Genomic DNA, 20,836 nt, shown 5'->3' on the forward strand with positions numbered 1-20,836 from the left:
AAACAGCATTTCAGTGAAACTGCATGAATGGATGTGTAAGAACTGTCAAAACCGGCAATGGTAAATGAAATCTCATGACTCAGCTGCAGGAGATCTGTTTAATATCCTCTATACTTTTATTTAGTATGCATATAATATCTCACTTATTTAGATCATATAGGTCTAGTAGTTTTTACCGCATTTACTAACTTTTACATACACTGTCGCTGTGAAAAATACTGAAGTGATGTCACAGGAAATCTGTAGTAAGTTTCAAAAAGAGCATAGCAGAGAAGTATTAGAAATTAATTAACTCATATAAATGTATATAAATTAATCACGGAACTAATTAAGTAGCCATGGCAGGGCAGGTAATATGCTTTAGTTGTATGATGTGGGAGCTGGCTGATCCCAGTGTGAACTGCAGTGACCACAATCCGCAGCAACTGGTTGCTTGCTGGAGGAATTCTGGCTCATAGTTGATGAGCTGGAATTTGAGCTTCAAAAACTGCAGCACATCCTGGAGGGGGCGAGTTACTTGGACGCTTTGTTTCAGGAGGCAGCCACACCTGGTAGATTAGGTAATTCAAATTTAGTCAGTGATCAGGGACAGCAGGGTGTGATTGCAAGTGAGGCAGGTAGGGGGATCCTGAGTTCAGGAGTGGAGGAGTCTCAGCTCTTGACCTTGTCCAACAGGTATGAGGTACTTGTACCCTGTATGGATGGGGAAGAGGGCTGCGGGGAGGATGAGACAGTTGACCAAGGGCTCACTGGTACAGGAAGCCTTTCAAGAGAGGGGAGGAAAAAGATAAGTAGTAGTCATAGGGGATTCTGTATTTTGGGGATAGATAGCCTGATCGAGAGTCCCGCATGGTGTGTTGCCTGCCCAGTACCAGGGTGCAGGACATCTCTGATTTGCTTGAAAGGATATTGGAACAGGAGGGGGTGCATCCAGTTGTTAAGACAAACAACATTGGTAAGAAGAGGAAGGAGGGCCTGTTTGGGGATTATCAAGCATTAGGAATGAAATTAAGGAGCAGGTCCTCTGGTTATAATTTCCGCATTACTACCCCAGCCATGTACAAATTGACTTTGGGATAAGAAAATTAGGGAAGTAAACTCGTGGATATGGGTGTGGTGTGGGAAAGAGGGGTTCCATTTCATGTGCCATTCCCATCAGTTTTGGAACAGGAGGGATCGGTCCCGATGGGGTGATCTCACCTGAACTGATCTTGATCTAGCAAAAAGGATAAATAGGATGGTCACTAGGACTTGAAACTAGTGGGTCATGGGGAGGGAACGGGAAAATGACAGGAAGTATGATGGTAAATAAATAGGAAAATAGCAGGTTAGCATGTGTGCAGCAGGTTTAACTGCATAGCAGACTATGAAAGAAGTAAAAGAAAGGATAACTTTGATATTATTAGTGAGATAGGAAATCATGAGGGTCTGAAACTAGCATAAGGGCACTTTACCCGAATGCTCATAGCATTAGTAACAAGGTCGATGAGTTAACAGCACAAATCATCGCAAATATGATTCAGTAGTCATTATGGAAATATGGTTACAAGATGGTCACGATTGGTCATGGTTGGCACTATTCCGAAGGACAGACAGACAGGAAGGTAAGGGAGGCGGTATAGCTCTGATATTCAAAGGCGACATCAGGGCAGTGCTGAGAGATGATATAGGCTCTGAGGAGAATAAGGTTGAATCCATTTGGGTGGAAATTAGAAATTCATAGAAGAAAAAGTCACTGATAGGCGTAGGCTCCAGACCACCAAATAACCCACTGGTCCTCACCTACTACCCCACCAATCTCCATGTACAGCGCATCATCCGCCGTCATTTCCGCTACCTCCAAACGGACCCCACCACCAAGGATATATTTCCCTCCCCTCCCCTATCAGCATTCCGTAAAGACCACTCCCTCCGTGACTCCCTCGTCAGATCCACACCCCCCACCAACCCAACCTCCACTCCCGGCACCTTCCCCTGCAACCGCAGGAGGTGCAAGACTTGCGCCCACACCTCCCCCCTCACCTCCCTCCAAGGCCCCAAAGGAAACTTCCATATCCGCCACAGATTCACCTGCACCTCCACACATATCATCTATTGCATCCTCTGCACCCGATGTGGCCTCCTCTATATTGGGGAGACAGGCCGGCTACTTGCGGAGCGTTTCAGAGAACACCTCTGGGACACCCGGACCAACCAACCCAACCACCCTGTAGCTCAACATTTCAATTCCCCCTCCCACTCCACCAAGGATATGCAGGTCTTTGGACTCCTCCATCGTCAGACCACAACAAAACGACGGTTGGAGGAAGAACGCCTCATCTTCCGCCTAGGAACCCTCCAACCACAAGGGATGAACTCTGATTTCACCAGTTTCCTCATTTCCCCTCCCCCCACCCTGTCTCAGTCAAATCCATCAAATTCAGCACCGCCTTCCTAACCTGAGATCTTCTTCCCGACTTCTCCGCCCCCACCCCAGTCTGACCTATCACCCTCACCTTGACCTCTTTCCACCTATCACATTTCCGACGCACCTCCCCCAAGTCCCTCCTCCCTACCTTTTATCTTAGCCTGCTGGACAAACTTTCCCCATTCCTGAAGAAGGGCTTATGCCCGAAACGTCGATTCTCCTGTTCCCTGGTTGCTGTCTGACCTGCGCTTTTCCAGCAACACATTTCCAGCTCTGATCTCCAGCATCTGCAGACCTCACTTTCTCACCAAATAATAAAATCATGTTGAAGTGAGCAGTAACCAAAGAAATAACTAATGCCTATAAAAATGGTCGGGCAATTATCACGGGGGATTTTGATCTACATGTGGAGCGGTCGAACCAGCTCGGTCAGGGTAGCTGTGAGGAGCAATTCGTTGAGTATATCCGTGATAGTTTTCTTGAACAGTATATGATGGAACTGATGAGGGAGCAAGCTATCCTGCATCTGGGCCTGCGTAATAAGACAGGAATAATTAATTATATCATAGTTAGGGATCCTCCTGAAAGGAATGATTAGATGGAAAGTTTTCTGCCTATTTGTCCAATGTAGTGTTGTTACAGTTCTTGCACAGTATTTTGTAAATTACATTAGTTTTGCTTCTTGTCTGTAAAAACTAGCCACCAGGATACATGAACACGAACTAGCCGTAAAAAGACATGCTTCCCTCTCACTAGTATCCTTACATACAGATGAGGAAGGACACCACTTTGACTGGGATAACACATCTACCCTAGGACAAGCCTAACAAAGACATGCATGAGAATTCTGAGAAGCATGACATTCCAACCGGAACTCTACCAACAAACACATCAAGTTAGATCCCATCTACCACCCCCTGAGAAAAAGAACAGGAAGTGACTTCACTGGAAATGACATCGCCAACCCAAAGAAACGCAAACATATGAATAGAAAGCAGGAATTATTAGCAGTGCTTTGCCTGAGGCCCACTGAAGATGTTACCTAGTAGGGTGACGAAACCTCTGGAAATGAACCTTCCAGCTCAGTGAGCAGACCTACATCCAGAACCTCCACCTGAGCTACAACTCATCTCAAAACTCAATAAGATGAGTGGCAGAGCGAATTCTGCAGAGGAACATAGATGCTTTATGAGTGTGCAATGGTCTTGCAGATGGAATGCAATGTTAATAAATGTGAAGTCATCCATTTTGGTAGGAGTAACCGTAAAAAGGATTATTATTATTATTATTTGAATGGTTAAAAAGTTGCAGCATGCTGGTATGCAGAGGGACCTGGGTGTCCTTGTGCATGAATTATAGAAGGTTCATCTGTCGGTGCAACATATAATTAGGAAGGCAAATGGAATTTTGTCCTACATTGTTAAAAGGGATTCAGTTTAAAAGCAGGGTGGTAATGTTGCAACTGTGTAGGGTGCTGGTGAGGCCACACCTGGAATACTGTGTGCAGTTTTGGCCTCCTTACTTGAGAAAGGATGTACTGGCACAAGAGGAGGTTCACTAGGTTGATTCTGGATTTGAGGGGGTTGGCTTATGAGGAGAGACTGAGTAGGCTGGGATTATATTCATTCGAATTTAGAAGAATGAGGGGGAATCTTATCAAAATTATGAAGGGAGTAGATATGATAGAAATAGAGAGCATGTTTCCACTGGCAGGTGAAACTAGGAAGGGGCAAAGACTCAAAATTAGGGGGAGCAGACTTAGAACTGAATTGAGAAGGAACTTTTTCACCCAGAGAGTTGTGAGTCAGTGCAATTCTCTGCCCAGAGGGGTAGTTGACACAGTAACTGTTTTTAAAGCTAAAATAAATATTTTTTTGAACAGTAAAGGAATTCAAAGTTATGATGGGAGCGGGTAAGTGGAGCTGAGGCCATGAGAAGATCAGCCATGATCTTACTGAATGATGGAGCAGGCTTGAACGGCCAGATGACCACCTCCTGCTCCTTGTTCTTTCGTTCTTATAGAAGGACTAGTACCTCTTAGTAAAGCAAGCTTAGACCAGACAGATATTTTAATCCCATCAGGAGTAACAGATAGCATTTAGCAAGTGCTTAAACCATCTGCTTCTCCAAGCCATATGTCACACAAACTTGTGTACATTAGACGTAACAATGTGACACCATAGTGCTAAAACTTTATGTATATAAAAACTGTGTGTAAAAGAGGCTATTGTAAACCTATATTGGATTCCATCGCTGCCTCGAACTGTGCTACTGCAGATGCTCAATAAAAAGAGGCCACTTTCACCGCTCACTAATCTCTGAAAAATGCAGTCAGAGTTCCGTGAGGCTGCAATCGTGAGTTCATAAAACCTTCCACTCGAGCATTGCAGGTTTGTAAAAGCCCTTGAAAAATGTTTGAATATTCATAATTAGATTTTTAAATATGTACTAAAGAACTAAGTAACCAACAAAATCACATCCTTCTTTGATGTGCTGAATACTTCTTATGATCAGTTCGAACAGAATGCTGGTGGCATGGTGTCACTTGCTCCGACAGCCCCAGACGCACCTGTTCCTTCTGTCAGTGCTGCAGATGTCAGCTCACTCTTCTTGAGAGTAAACCTGAGGAAAGTGACTGGCCTAGACAGAGTCCCTAGCCATGTGCTCCGATCCTGTTTGAAACAGCTGTCAGGGGAATTTGCTGACATCTTCATCCTCTCCTCTCCACAATCAGACGTCCCCACCTGCTTCAAGAAGTCCACATTCATCCCAGTACTAAAGAAAGCGCATGCGACATGCCTCAATGACTACCGCCTAGTGGCTCTGACCTCCATAATCATGAAGTGCTTTGAGAGGCTGGTCGTGGCCCACGTCAACTGTAGCCTCCCAGCCTGCCTCAATCCCCTGCAATTTATCTACCAACGAAACAGGTCCACATTAGATGCCATTTCTCTAGCTCGACAGTCATCCCTAGAACATCTGGATACAAAGCCAACTACATCAGGCTCCTAGTCATTGACTACAGGCCTGGCTTTAACAATATAATCCCAACCAACCTAATCTCAATACTCTGCGACTTAGGTCTTGGGTCTGTCCTCTGCAACTGGATCTTCAGCTTCCTAACCCACAGACTGCAATCAGTGAAGATGGATAAAAGCACCTCCTCCATGATAATCATCAACACTGACACCCACAAAGATGCTTTCTCATCCTCCTACTGTACTCCCTGTGCACCCACGACTGTGTAGCTAAATTCCTTATGAACACCATCTGCAAGTTTGCTGACGATGCCAACGCGGCAGGTCAGATATCAGAAAATGATGAGTCAGAATACAGGAATGAGCTAGAGTGCTTGGTGGTGTTGTGCAGTGATAATGATCTCTCGATGTCAGCAAAGGAAAGGAACTTATCATTGACTTCAGGAAAGAAGGAGGAACACATGCCCCTATCTGCATCAACGGTGCTGTGTTGTACAGGATTGAGTGCATCAAGTTCCTAGGAATGATGACAATCAACAATATCCTGGACCTCTCACATTGATAGGATGGTCAAGCAGGTACAACAACACCTCTTCTTCCTCAGGCGACTTACAGATGCACCGGAGAAAGCATGCTATCTGAGTACATAATGGCCTGGTACAGTAACTGCTCTGCCCAGGACCTTAAGAAACTACAGAAGGCTGTGTGCACAACCCAGACCATCACAGAAGCCAACCTTTCATCCATGGACTCGATTTACACTTCTTGTTGCCACGGAAAATCTGCCAACATCATCAAAGACCCTTCCCATCAAAATAATGCTCTCTTCCAAACTCTTAGTCAGGCAGAAGATACAGAACCTTGAACACATGCACCAACAGGTTCAAGAACAGCTTCCCTGCTGTTATTAGACTGATGAATGGACCCCTCTAATTTCAAAGAATGTTGATCTCGCTTTGTGCAACTGTTGTGCAGTCGTAACCTTTATGCCTCACTCTGCCTAAGCACCTTATGATCCATATGCCCTTGTTAGTTATGATCTACCTCTACAGCTCACGCAACAAAGCTTTTCACTGTACTGAGCTACATGTGACAACAATCAGTCAAATCAATTAAATTCGTTAATGTTGTGAAGCACACTCTCTTTTATGTTTGTGGCATGACAATATCTCCATAATAGAAAAAACATTTTGTTTGTTTATTTATAGTTTATTCAAGGTGTGAAAAATAATGAAATGAAGGGACTTAATGATTTGTGAATTCTTAAGCATTACCTGCTTGCTGATGTTGTTGCTGCTCATGGGTGACATATCCTTGACTTGAGAGATTTAAGTTGGTGTCGAGAAAGGGGAAATCTGTACTGCAGACATTGCTTGATAGTTGTGGTCACCTTTCTTTGATGTCAGCAGTGTAAACCACAGTCTGGTCTGTTACTTTTGAACAGTTTTCTATTACATTTTCAGACAGCTCGGTATGATAAAATCCTTGGAATGCACCCTTTTCAGGAAATGAGACGTTGCACAATTACCTATATCCACTGAGATAAAGCAAGTCACTATTAGGACCTGATTGCTGATATGTGACATCATGACAGAAAACCTGACTCCATCTCAATGCATGCTACAGCTAAGACATGAACTTTAACCTATGTACTTTCCTACTGTGGACCAACAAAACAATGGGAAATAATCATGTCCTTTCTAAAGTCTCCCATGCCCTCAAAAGTTAAGTTAATTCACTTTCTACACATTCCTTACAGACCCTCTTCTGTGAAGTTACATGAATAATCCAGCAGTATGTGGAAGCTAACCTAAGGGCCCAAAAAGAACTTTCATAATATTTCTTAGAAACATTTCATTCTCCTGTCCTGAGAATAAATAAATAAAGTGAATTAGCGTGGAATCTTGCTTTTGATGACTGTTCAAAGTAGCCTTTTCGAGTAGCCTTTTCAAAAATGGACAAAGGTGAAGGTGAAATATCTTGCCTTCTAAGGTGAATTAGTTGTTGCTGTTTACTAGACTAACCTTTGAACTCTGGATATGGGTTCTGGTATTTTTCTGGCTTCTGGAGAAGAAAATTATGGAGAGATATACTTGAGGTTTCTGAAATGCTGAAAAGAATTGGTGAATGCAAGACTACTGAGCATTTCAAGCGAAATGACCAGAAATATAATTGTACTGGTTCTGTTGTTGATGTATTTGTGTGATGGTGTTGAGACATCATACAAGCACAGTGGTGCATAGAACTATCATGTTAATGCATTTCCCGCTATGTTCCATCATCAAAAGCTTGATTAGACTTAAATGGAGTGCTTGCACACTATACCTCCATTCTGTGCATTTGCAAACTCGTGTTTTCACTTTATTGAGTGTCCAGCAATGTCTGTCCCAGTGTATTGTGCTTTCATTAGATCTTTCAAGAAACCAAGCTATTTTCCCTGATAAAATATTAATCTTGCTAATTCTTTTAAAAAATAGAATAGAATAGCCCTTATTGTCACATATACTCATTGAGTATAGTGAAAAGTTTATACATTACCAATTACAGCACCAACTTGAATACAGAAGTACCTCGACACAGCTTCTTTTGTTACAAGATTAATTACAGACAAATGTCCAGCATTATAGAAAAGAGTTCAGTACTGCAGACCATGATGACACTTGGCTTCCAGCTCGCGCTGGGCCCAGGCTCCATATTGCGCCAAAGACAGCCATGCCAGAAGGTCCTTATGGGAGGATGCCACTGCAGGAGGCTGCCATGCCATCTGGGAGCTCCTACAGGAGGAGGCACCTGTGCCAGGCCAGGAGGTTGCCATCCACACTAGGAGGCAGCTGCGCCAGGCTAGGAAACGTCGCTTGCCAAAGGCTGGGAATCACTTGCTGGAGGCTGGTGATCATTGCCTACCGAAGGCTGCGAATCATTACTCACCGGAGGCTGGGTATCATCAATTACCGGACGCTGCGAATCATCACTTGCCAGATGCCAGAGATCATCGCCTGCCGGAGGCCATGAATCATTGCTTGCCGGACTCAGCAGGTCATCGCTTGCCGGAGTCCGCAGGTTGTCATTTGCCGGAGGCCAGGAGTTGTCATTGAAGGCTGGACCATAAGAAACACGAAGAGGAAGGGAAAAAAGAGAAGACAAAGAAGAAAAGAGGAGCAACCGGATCGGCCAGCTCTGGCTGAAGTGTCCTATTCTGCCACCATCTTGCAACCCTGATGCCCTGGTTGATGGGCAAAATGTTCAGAAGTAGACTGAATGACATGTACAAAAATATTTAACTTAGTGAATTTTTTGTTTGATATGCAACCTTTCTGGAATATAGGTAAAAACAATGACTGCAGATGCTGGAAACCAGAGTCTAGGTTAGAGTGGTGCTAGAAAAGCACAGCGGTTCAGGCAGCATCAGAGGAGCAGTAAAACGTCGATTTTACTGCTCCTCGGATGCTGCCTGAACTGCTGTGCTTTTCTAGCATCACTCTAATCTATCCTAGCTCCTGGAATATAGTTTCAAGTTCAAGTTCTGAAATGTTCTTTCGCTCTTCCCTCTTTTTCCCAGACCCCAAATATCTTTTATGGGGGTGTCAGAGTCTTAAAAGGATTTGGTCGATCATGTTGGGTAATATTTATCTTTGTTCATTGTGAACTTTGACAATGAATATCATTGTGATAGTTGATGGGAAGGCCACCAGTTCCGTAGCTATTCTTGAGCTTATCTTTTTTCACGGATGTGGACTGTGAGCATGTACTGTCTGAATTAAAACATAGAACCTTACAGCGCAGTACAGACCCTTCGGCCCTCGACGTTGCACCGACCTGTAGAACCAATCTGAAGCCCATCTAACCTACACTATTCCATTTTCATCCAAATGCCTATCCAATTACCATTTAAATGCCCTTAAAGTTGGCGAGTCTACTGCGGTTGCAGTGTGTTCCTCGCCTCAACTACTTTGAGTAAAAAAACTACTTCTGACATCTGTCACCCCTCAATTTTAAGGTGTGTCCCCTCGTGCTAGCCATCACTATCTGGGGAAAAGGGCTCTCACTATCCAACCGATCTATCCCTCTGATTATCTTCCATGTCTCGATTAAATCACCTTTCAACCTTCTCTCTAATGAAAACAGCCTCAAGTCCCTCAACCTTTCCTTGTAAGACCTTCCCTCCATACCAGCCAGGATCCTAGTAAATCTCCTCTGAATCCTTTCCAAAGCTTCCACATCTTTCCTATAATGCAGTCACCATAACTACGCAATAGTCCATGTGCGGCTGCACCAGACTTTCCATAGCTGCAGCGTGATCTCATGGTTTCAAAACTAAATCCCTCTCCCAATAAAAGCTAACACACTATGTCTTCTTAACAACCCCATCAACCTGGGTGGTAACTTTCAAGGGTATGTGTACCTGGACACTCCGATCTCTCTGCTCATCTACACCACTAAGAATTTTACCATTAGCCCTGCATTCTCCTTCCAAAGTGAATCACCTCACACGTTTCTGCATTAAACTCCATTTGCCACCTCTCAGCCCAGCTCTGCAGCTTATTTATGTCCCTTCACAAAACCATGTTGAAAATCCATAATCAACTTATTCCTTTCTAGATGATTATAAATCCTATCTCTCATAACGTTTCTAACACTTCACCCACAACCAAGATAAGACTGTCTGGTCTCTAATTACCAGGGTTGTCTCTACTCCCCTTCTTGAACAGGAGAACATTTACCATCCTCCAGTCTTCTGGCACTATTCCTGTAGACAATGATGACATAAAGATCAAAACCAAAGGCTCGGCGATCTCCTCCCTGGCTTCCCAGAGAATCCTAGGATAAATCCCATCCAGCCCAGGGGACTAAGCTATTTTTACACTTTCCAGAAATGCTAACGCCTCCTCCTTATGCACCTCAATCCCATCTAGTCTAGAAGTGACATAATGTCATTTAGAAAGTTGAAACTGCATTTCAAACAAGTTCCTACAAAACTAGGAAGTGTCTGAGGCATGCATTGCTGTATTCTTAGGAGCATAAAATGTTGGAGTCTTGTCCAAAAGTACATGTACTAAATGATCACCTGTCTTCTGAACAAGAGTCCTACTGGACTCGAAACATCACTTCAGTTTTCTCCCCCCACAGATGCTGCCAGACCTGCTGATTTTCTCCAGTGCTTTCTCTTGATTCCCAGATTTCTAGCATCTGTAATATTTTCCTCTGTTTATTCTCTCTTGATTAGCTTTAACAGTATCTTCTCAGCAAACCAAATAAGTTGCATAATAAATGATGTTTTTGTATTTCTTTCCTAGGCTTTTGTTTGCCGAGTCATGGCATATAGGAGACCGGATAAGTCATGTGAACAAGCATTTGAATACCTGAGAGTGCAAGAATATGAGCTGGCAGCCAAGTACTGTACAGAAGCACTCATTACCCTTAGCAATCCTTCCATTACCACTGCATCATGCCAGCCGGAGCTAGATCGTATTCGAATTGAAACTCTTCTTTACAGGATAGCCTGCTTCTTGCAACTTGTGAGTATTGTGTTTTGATTTAGCAATGTACGGTATAGGATAAAAGGAGGGATGGACTCACTGGAAAAGGGTTGTTCACTTCAAAGACATGGCCAGTTTTTGCCACGCGAATGTATGTTATGTGATTAAAAGTGAAGTCTTCTTGGAGCACCACTTAATTGGCCACACTATTTTGGAATGATGTTTTAGGTGTGTGTAGCTTACAAACTAGAATGTACTTTTGGTTGCATTGTTGAACTCGCCAAGCGCTGAAATGGCAACAGGAAACCAGAAAATTATTACCTGCCCAAAAAATGTTACTAAACTTCAAGCACTACCAACCATTTAGTCTGAATTCTAATGGCAAGGCATTGTCGATATCAGAAAACATTAGCTCACGTTTACCTGTGGTAAGGCAGCTATTGAAGTAAGGTGCAATGTAAAAAGCTTCAAAACCTTTCACTGTCTCAGCACAGTTGTGAGGAATGTGATATTCATCAATTTTGAAGTGATATTTGCAAACTGTTTTGAATGTTTAGTGCTTTTATTGGAGCAACAAATGCTGGCTCTGTCAGTAGCACCCACGAAAGAAAATAGAAGATAAACGTGCCATGTGGAATTTATATTTTTTATTTTGGTGTTAAAAATGTTTCATGAATCAGTGCAAACTGATGCTCATGTGGAGACTGTATTAAAGTAGAACGAGTACTCTATGAACTTAGATTTTGTTAATTATTTCAATGGGTTTTGGTGTCCCTAGTCAGGCCATCATTTCTTTTCCATCCTTAATTGCCCTTGAGAGCAGTTGACAGATAAGTAAATTGCTTTGAGTCTGGAGTCACAAGTCAGCCAGAATGAGGAAGGCCAACAGATTTACTTCCCTGAAGAGCATAAGTGAACTTGTTGTGTTTTGCTTCAATTGAAATGTGTTTCATGGTCTTTGCTGAGACTAGCTGTCAATTCTGCATTTTTCTAAAGCAAGTTAAGTCTTTATACATTAAATTTAAAAAGAATATGGTGTGATCTTATTGAAGTATTCAAGGTTCTGAAAGAGCTTGACAAAGTAGACATTGCAAGAATATTGCTGATGGAAATGTCTACTAGGAACAGAGAGAATAAGGGGGCATTCATAAAACTGAGATGCAAAGAAATTTCATCTTTCAAGGTAATGAATATCTAGAATTCTCTACTACAGAGGATTGTGGTGGCTAAGTATTTAAAGAGGAAGTAGATGGATTTCTGAAGTATTGAGGAGTTGAAGACTATGAAGACCTGGCATGAAAGGGGAGATGAGGTCTGAGACCATGACCCTGTAGAATGGGGCAGACTTAAAGGGATGAAGGTCCCATTCCTTACTATATTTTTTAAGATCTTGATTTGATTCTTGTACATTTTTCTTCTGCTTTCCACATTCATTTCAGCTTTTCTACTTCCTGTCATCAGCTTTGTGTTTATTCTATCTGAATTCCTTCTTTTGAGTTCCTGGAATGGTAGATTACTAACTGTAGGAGACACCATGATTATCCCGAAATGCAATGGATCATCCATCTCTGCCTCCTGAGGGACTCAGCATCATGGATTCCAATCTTCACCCAATCAAATTCATTTCACATGCTATCAAGAAATGACTGAAGACACAAGGAATACTACAAATGCTGTGCTTCCTGACAACATTCCAACATGAGTTCTAAGCACTTTGGTTTTAGAACTATCTGGGTCCCCAGCCTAGCTGTTCCAGTATGCCTAAAACATGGCTTCTATCAACTATGTAGAAAATTGTCTTGGTTTGTTTACCATCCTATGAGTCCGCTGTTAATCATCTGTGAAACAATTGAAGATGCAAGCTTTTTTTTTGTTGCGCTTGAGAAGTGTTGGTGAGCTACATCCTTCAACCACTGCAATCCATGCAGGTGCTTCAACAATTCTGTTGAGAAAGGAGTTCCAGGATTTTAACCCAAAGATGCTGATGGAATCAGGATATATTTCCAAGTCAGAATGGTGAGTGGCTTGGAGGGAAACATACATATCGTGGGGTGCCCATGAATCTGCTGCCCTTATCCTTCCATATGGGAATGGCTATGGGTTTGGAACGTGCTGCCTAGGGAATGTTATGATCCCAACTGATGTTACTGCTGAATATTTTCGAATAAAGTTTCATTTGATGGAGCATACTTTAAAAATTAATTTACGGTGGTGGTCTTTCATTGTAACATAAGGACACAAGTCTGCAGATTTGTTTTAAACAACAAAAAAAACCAAGCTATCTAAATTTTAGACTGTTTGAAATATTTCAAAACATGTAACCAAAAAATTCCATTTATTTCCCATCTTTGGAACTGATCAAAATCCAGGGAAATTTTCCTTTCATGTCTAGTCAGTCGGTTTGACTTACTTGCTTTTCAGTTCCTGTCCTGTGAGCTCTGAAGTCTTTTCCCTGGCATGGATGGTCAATGTTTGTGGTTATTTTGCCATTTAAGCAACCTGCTTTGTCCTGTATTTTTATCAAACTTATGTGTTGTTGGAGCTGCACTCACCCAGGCAAGTAAGTGGGGAGTGTTTCATCACACATCCTTCTTGTGCTCTATAAATGGTGGACCTTGTGGAGTCAGGAGGCGAGCTACTCACCAAAGGATTCCGAGCCTCTGACCTGCTCCAGTAGCCATAGTACTTACTTGACGAGTCCCGTTCATCCTCTAATCAATGATAAACCCTAGGATATTGATTCAGTGGTGGTAATGCTGTTGAATCTCAAGGGTCAACAGTTACATACTCTTGTTAGAGATGGCCATTGCCCAGGAACTTTACATGATACGAATGTTACTTGCCACTTATCAGCCTGAACCTGGATATTGTACAGATTTTGGAGCATTTGGATAAGAACTGCTTTAGTATCTAAGGAGAAAAGAATAAGTGTGGAACATCATGCAGTCATCTGTGAACATCCCCATCCAGAGTCATAGAGCTGTACAGCATTTTCAATCCTCTACCCTGGGGAAAAGATCTTGTCTTTTCACCCTATCCATGACCCTGTGGTCAAACTCATCCATACCAACCAGATATCCTAAATAAATCTAGTCCCATTTGTCAGCATTTGGCCTATGTTCCTGTAAATGATCCTTTTCATATACACATCCACATGCCTTGTAAATGTTGTAATTGTACCAGCCTCCACTACTTCCTCTGGTAGCTTATTCTATAATTGCCCAGGGGAGCAATGGCCCCGTGGTATTATCACTGACTATTCATCCAGAGATCCAGATAACATTCTAGGGACCCGGGTTTGAACCCTGCCACAGCAGATGGTGGAATTTGAATTGAGTGAATATCTGGAATTAAGAATCTAACGATGACCATGAATCCATTGTCGATTGTTGGAAAAATGCCTCTGGTTCACTAATGTCCTTTATGGAAGGAAACTGCCATCCTTATCTGGTCTGTCCTACATGTGACTCCAGACCAACATCAATGTGGTTGGCTCTTAACTGCCCTCTGGGCAATTAGTGGTGAGCAATAAATGTCAGTGACGCCTTCATCTAGTGAATGAAAAAAAAATACCACCCTCTGGGTGAAAAAGATGTCTCTTTGGTCCCTTTTTAGATCTTACACCTCTCACCTTAAACCGAAGCCCTCTTGTTTTGGATCCCCTTCCCTGGGAAAAATATCTTGTCTATTTACCCTATCCATGCCCCTCATGATTTTATAAACTTTTATAAGGTCACCCCTCATCCTCCGATGCTCCAGGGAAAACAGCCCTAGCTTATTCAGCCTTTCCCTATAGCTCAAATTCTCCAACCTTGGCAACATCCTTGTAAATCTTTCCTGAATCCTTTCAAGTTTCACAACGTCCTTCCTATAGCATGGAGAGCAGAATTATTTGCAGTATTCCAAAAGTGGCCTAATCAATGTCCTGTATAGCCGCAACATGACCTCCCAATTCCTATACTCAATGCACTGACCAATAACTGCAAGCATACTAAATGGTGGTTTCACTATCCTGTCTACCTCCGATTCTATTTTCAAGGAACTATGAACCTGCACTCCAAGGTCTCTTTGTTCAGCAATGCTCCCCAAGACCTTACTAAGTGTATAAGTCGTGTTCTGATTTGCTTTTCCAAAATGCAGCACCTCACATTTATCTAAATAAATTCCTCGCCCCATTGACCCATTTGATCAAGATCTCATTGTACTCTGAGATAACCTTCTTGGCTTTCCAGTACATCTCCAATGTTGGTGCCATCTACCAACTTAGTAACCATACCTCCTATGTTCATATCCGGATCATTTACATAATGACAAAAAGCAGTGGACCCAGCACTGATCCTTGTGGCACACTGCTGGTCACAGGCCTCCAGTCTGAAAAGCAACCATCCCCCACCATCCTCTGTCTCCTACCTTCGAGCCAGTTGTGTATCCAAGTAGTTAGTTCTCCATGTGATCTAATCTTGTTAACCAGTCTATCATGCAGAATCTTGTCGAAATGCTTTACTGAAGTCCATATCGATCACTTTCACAGTTTTGTCTTCGTTACTTCTTAAAAAAAAAGTTCTATCAAGTTAATGAGACACGATTTACCATGCACAAAATCATGTAGACGATCCCCAATTTGTCCTTGCCTTTCCAAATAAGTGTAAATCCTGTCCCTCCAGATCACCTCCATCAACTTGCACACCACCAATGTCAGGCTTACAGGTCTATAGTTCCCTGACCTTCCCTTATCACTTTTCTTAAATTGTGGCACCACATGAGCCAACCTCCTGTCTTCCAGCACCTCACCTGTGGCTATCGATGATACAAATATCTCAGCAAGGGGTCCAACAATCACTTCCCTCGCTTCCCACAAAGGTCTCGGGTACACCTGATCAGGTCCTGGGGATTTATCTACCTTATGCATTTTTTCTTCTGACTTGATATGATGCAGGAATGGCAATTGATGAAGTCACTGAAGATGGTTGGGCACTTGAGGTTCTTGTGGCACAGTGGCATGTCCCTACCTCTGAGTCAAGAGTTCTGGGTTCAAGTCCCACTTGCTCTAGAAGCATGTATTAACAGATCTGAGCAGGTTGATTAGAGAATATCTACCCTGAGGAACTGAAATGATGACACCACTATTTTCCATTATGCTGGGCATGAATCCAACTGGTAGAGAGTTTTCTCCCTGATTACTATTGACTCTAGTATTCCTCTGGCTCCTTGATGTCTACTGGTCAAATGCAGCCTTAATTTCAAGAGAATTTGTATTTACATCAGGTCTGGAGTTCACCTCTTTTTTTGACCATGTTGGACCAAGGCTGTAAAGTAGTCAGGAACTGAGTGGTCCTGGCTGAACTCAAAGTGAGCATCACTCAGCAGGTTATTGCTGAGCAGGTGCTGTCGATGTCTTCCCACAGTTCACTGATGGGTAAGAGTGGACTGACGTGGTGGTAGTTGACCATGTTGGATTTGTCCTGTTGTTTGCAAACAGGACGTTTCTGGAAAATACTTCATGTTGTGGGTTTGATGTCAGTTATTGTAGCTGCATTGGAACAGCTTGACGAGGGGCTTGACAGGTTCTGCAGCTCTGGTCCTCAATACAATTGCTGGAATCTTATCGGAGGCTATGGACTTTGTAGAGTCCAGTGTCTTGAGCTGTTTCTTGATACCGGGAAATTATGAAATTGAAGGAAAACTGGTGTCTGGGATGTTGGGACTTCAAAGTAGCTGAGATTCACTTTGCACTCCGAGCTGAAAATGGTTACAAATGCTTCAGCCTTTTGCACTGATGTTTTGGGCCCTCCTGTCATTGAGGATTGGGATATTTGTGGAGCTACCTCCTCCAGTGAGTTGTTTAATTGTCCACCAGCATTCATGATGGGATTGTAAATCTGCAATCTGATCCATTTGTTGTTGAATGACTGATCTCTGTTTATCACTTGCTTTGTTGTTTGACAGATAAGGAGGTCTCTGTTGTTGCTTCTCAAGTTTGATACTTTTTTTTGATATGTCTGGTGCTGTTCCTGACATTTGCTCTTTCACTGTTCTTTGAACGAAAGTTGATGGTAATGGTAGAATGAGTATGCTGGGCGGTGAGGTTGCAGGTTGTGTTGGAGTACAATTCTGCTGCTGCTGCTGATGATGACCCCAGCACCTCATTGTATTCTGTTGCTGGATCTGTACTGTTTACCATAATGGTAGTACCACAGCACAATGAAGGATATCCTCGTTGTGGTGTCACCACAGGGATTCTGCTGTGGCTCTCCTATTGGTTCTATCCTGAAATATGAGCCAGTGGCAGTCATATGTGAGAGATGCGGTTAATAATATTATTCCCCACTTGTTGGTTCCTTCCTCACCTGCAGCAGACCCAGTTTGGCAGCTCTGTTCTTTAGGACTCGATCAGCTTGGTAATAGCTGATGCTGCCAAGCCATTCTTGGTGGTAAATGTTGAAGTCACCCACAAGAATATATTATCTGCACTTGCCACCCTCAGTGCTTCCATCAACTGGAGTATAACATGGAGGAATAGTGATTCATCAACTGAAAGGGTATGCAGTAAATGGTCACCAACAGGAAGTTCCTTGCCCATGTTTGACCTGATGCCATGAGACTTCATGACAGCATTCAGGACTGCAGAGTAACTCTCTTCTAATTGTATCCTATCATGTTGCTACTTCTGTTGGAATGACAGTAATGATATTCAGGAACGATGGTGATGTTGTCCGGAACTGTTAGGTACAGTTCTGTGAGCATGACAATGCTTGACTCCTCTTCTACAAGATAGTTTTGGCATTGGCTCCCAGATTTTAGTCGAGAGGACTTTGTAGGGTTAATGGGTTTGAGTTTGCTGTTATAGTTTCTGATGCCTAGGTCAGTGCCATGTATATGTTTTTGTACTTCTGAGACTTTGTAGCAGCTTGAATGGATTGATTGGCAGTTTCAGAGGGCATTTTGCAGTAGGTCTGACCAGACCAGGAAAGGATGCCAAGTTTATTTCCAAAATCAGTGAAACCAGATGTCATTTTGCAACAATCAAAAATAGTTTTGAGGCCATCATCAGGCACTTCATTTGTTTTTGTATTCCAATTCCCCTAACTTTCATTGGTTCCCACTAGTTACCTGGATGTCCAATGCACTGGCGAGATAACCATGACAGTTAGTCAGCAATAATCTGTTTGCTGATACCCAATTTAGGTTCCAGGTTTTAGTACTGCCTTTATCTAAACATGGTTAATAGTGCTGAATTTCAGATGTGAAGTAAGCGTTAATGTCCTTAACAGCAAAGCAATATATGGTGGAAGATACTTTAATGTCTTTAGGAAAATAATGGGAATTGTGGACAGAATCTCTTCGCAGGTTGGAATCACACCTGGTGTCCATGAAGTTGGTTGGGATTGCTGCAGGTCAATTATCTTAGCCCCAGGGCTTATTCAGGAGTTATTCAGAGTACTGTCTTCACAAAATCATCTTTAGCTGCTTCTTGAAAGACTTTCGCCTCCACTCGAAGATCAGAAGTTGGATGTTAGTTACAGTGTCCCTCTAAGTCGTGCAACCTTAACGTGCTTGCATTCTGTGTGCACATTGATTGCTCCAACAGATTGACTCCTGGTTCTGGAAGTCACTGTTGTATGGACTTTGAAGGTCCATACGGGAAAAAACATAAGTGGGAATGTTGGTTCGCTGATGAACAGTGTTCAGTACCATTTGCGAATCTTTTGACACTAAGCAATTTGTTTTTAAATGCGAAAAGACTTGGATAGCATTTAGGATGATAAATGGCAATTAAATTTTGTCAGAGAACAGTTAGACAATAGCCATCTCCAATTTAAAGTGCACAGAATCTAACCATTTCCTTATGGTATACAGCATTGCCATCACTTAATGCTGCATATAGGGAGTTCCTATTGACAAGATCCTCAACTAAACCAACCATGTAAATGCTGTGGCTACAAGAACAAGTCAGAGGCTGAAAAGTCTATGGCAAGTAACTTGCCTCCTGTCTCCCCATTGCCGATCCTACATTGATAAGGCACGAGTCAGGAGTGTGATAGAAAACTTCCCATTTGTCTGTGTAACCTAACAACACTCAAGAAGCTTTACACCACACAGGATAAAGCAGCCAGTGATGCCAACACTCCATGAATAAATGTAGAAAACTGTGCAATATTTGCCAGTGTTCTTGGCTGAGTAGATCAAACAGTTGATCATCCAGAGTCAGGATTATTAAGACAGCCCAATGTACATGTAGATTATGTTTTTTACTGTCATTTTATTTGCAAGTTAATCATCAATTTAGTTGTAATTTGCTATCAGCTTGTTCTTGAAGTGACGATTATTTCAACATTCATTAGTTAATATGGTGTGAAGAAACCAACTGCAAAACGTAATAATTTTATACTGTTTGTATGGCGTTTCTGCATAGTTTGGAGAAAAGATTGTCGTTATTTCCAAATGTTTGTTAAGTACTTCCGGGTGAAGGTGTTAAGGAAATTGCTTTCCTTGTGCTATAGCAGAACCTCAGAAGCTTCTCCATCAGATTTGGGAACTGCACTTTGCTGTAAATGTGAAGCTGTTCTGTCAGTGCATAACCAAGTGGCTAAATAAGCTGCTTTTGTCTAGTGTATAGTGGAATGCAATGAAAGATCTTTTTCCAACAGAAATATTGTTTAAAAAGAAGTATTACAACCAGACAAGAAATAAGTGAGAATTATTTAATTTAAAATGTAAAGATTACTTGACCTGTAAATGACAATTGAGTAATATTTTATTGAGCTGTCTGCAGATGTTGAGATTTGTTGGACTATAAGTTATTTTGGGAAAAGCAGTAACGATCTTATACAATTTGTCAAAAATTACTTTGTTCTCTCTGTTGCAGAAAAACTATGACCAGGCTGATGGAGACTGTAAAATTGGTATGTATTACAATCATTTTATTTAAATTCACTGTTCTGCTGATTTGGAGCTTTGGGCGGGTGTTAATGGATATTTATGTACCAGTGAATTGTCCACCATTCATCACTCACTAAACTTTAATCAATACTAGTAGAAACTATCCATTTTGGTATTTAATTGTATGGAACAATTGCTAAATTAATTGCCAAAGACAAATGTTAAAATTGAAACAGTTTAGATGTTATTGTAGACCAGTGCTTTTTACCATGCCTCATCTGAGTGCCAATTAAAAGTAAGCTTGTTCTCATGGTGAAAGAGGCCTGTTTTTATTTTCTTCATTATTTCCCATCCTGCTAGCTAGCTCAGGAGTATGATTTATGGGTATTCTTGGCTCTTGCTGAATTGACCATTCTTCTTCCATGAGAGTTGATAGGCTGTGTTACTGTTGAGAGTATTGCACCTGAGCCACATTTAGTTGTCATAAGATTTCCTTAAACATCCACATTCTGGAAAGAGTCAGTGGGATACAATTCGGATGCAATGATTCTGCAATTGTTTCCCTAACTCCTGCCCTCTTATTGCTTTTGCCACTGCTGTTCCACACAAGTCATTCATACCATTGCTTCCCCACTCCTGTTGTTTGTGCCACTATCACTCTATCTGTCATGCAAACCAATATCACCAGCCCCAACCTGGTCAAGTGGGTCACTGCCCCATCATTTCTCCCACACTGCCTCTTCCTCTTACTGCCATGCACCTGTCTCTAACTCTTAGTTGAACTCTGTTCTATTAACACAGACAGAAAACTGAATTGGCGTACCATCTTAGGTTGCTTTTATTCTCTTGTACCCTATTCAGATGCTTGTCAAAATTCTAGTGGAATAAGTAAAATTCCAACACTAGGATATTCAGACATTTACTACATTTCAATTATGTGCAATTTAGTTTCTGATCTGTTCTTTTCCCACTCTATGTACAGCAAGCAGATAGTATAGTTTATAAGATTTATAACCTGTAGTCAAGTATTGAAGAAGGAAGCCTAAAGCTTGCGCAGAATGCTATTAACAGGAAATGCAATGGATTTCACTGAA

General features: G+C 42.1%; 1 protein-coding gene across 6 annotated transcripts in view; it reads left to right on the forward strand.

Annotated features, from left to right (window-relative positions):
- The window catches only part of helz (helicase with zinc finger), a 276,040-nt gene that overhangs the window by 32,509 nt on the left and 222,695 nt on the right, over window positions 1-20,836 (forward strand). For 5 of the 6 annotated variants that reach the window (XM_043715064.2, XM_043715069.2, XM_043715066.2 and 2 more), the window contains exons 2-3: window positions 10,680-10,901; window positions 19,729-19,765. In XM_043715064.2, the coding sequence (XP_043570999.2) occupies window positions 10,698-10,901; window positions 19,729-19,765 (241 nt within the window). In that variant the 5' untranslated portion in view covers window positions 10,680-10,697. Of the gene's footprint in view, window positions 1-10,679; window positions 10,902-19,728; window positions 19,766-20,836 lie in introns of those variants that run through there. The other variant, XM_043715070.2, reaches the window with a different exon arrangement.

The sequence above is a fragment of the Chiloscyllium plagiosum genome, unplaced genomic scaffold, assembly GCF_037043375.1.
Source record: "Chiloscyllium plagiosum isolate Xiang-an unplaced genomic scaffold, Cpla_swu_hap1 HiC_scaffold_25, whole genome shotgun sequence".
In the NCBI taxonomy this organism is placed as follows: Eukaryota; Metazoa; Chordata; class Chondrichthyes; order Orectolobiformes; family Hemiscylliidae; genus Chiloscyllium; species Chiloscyllium plagiosum.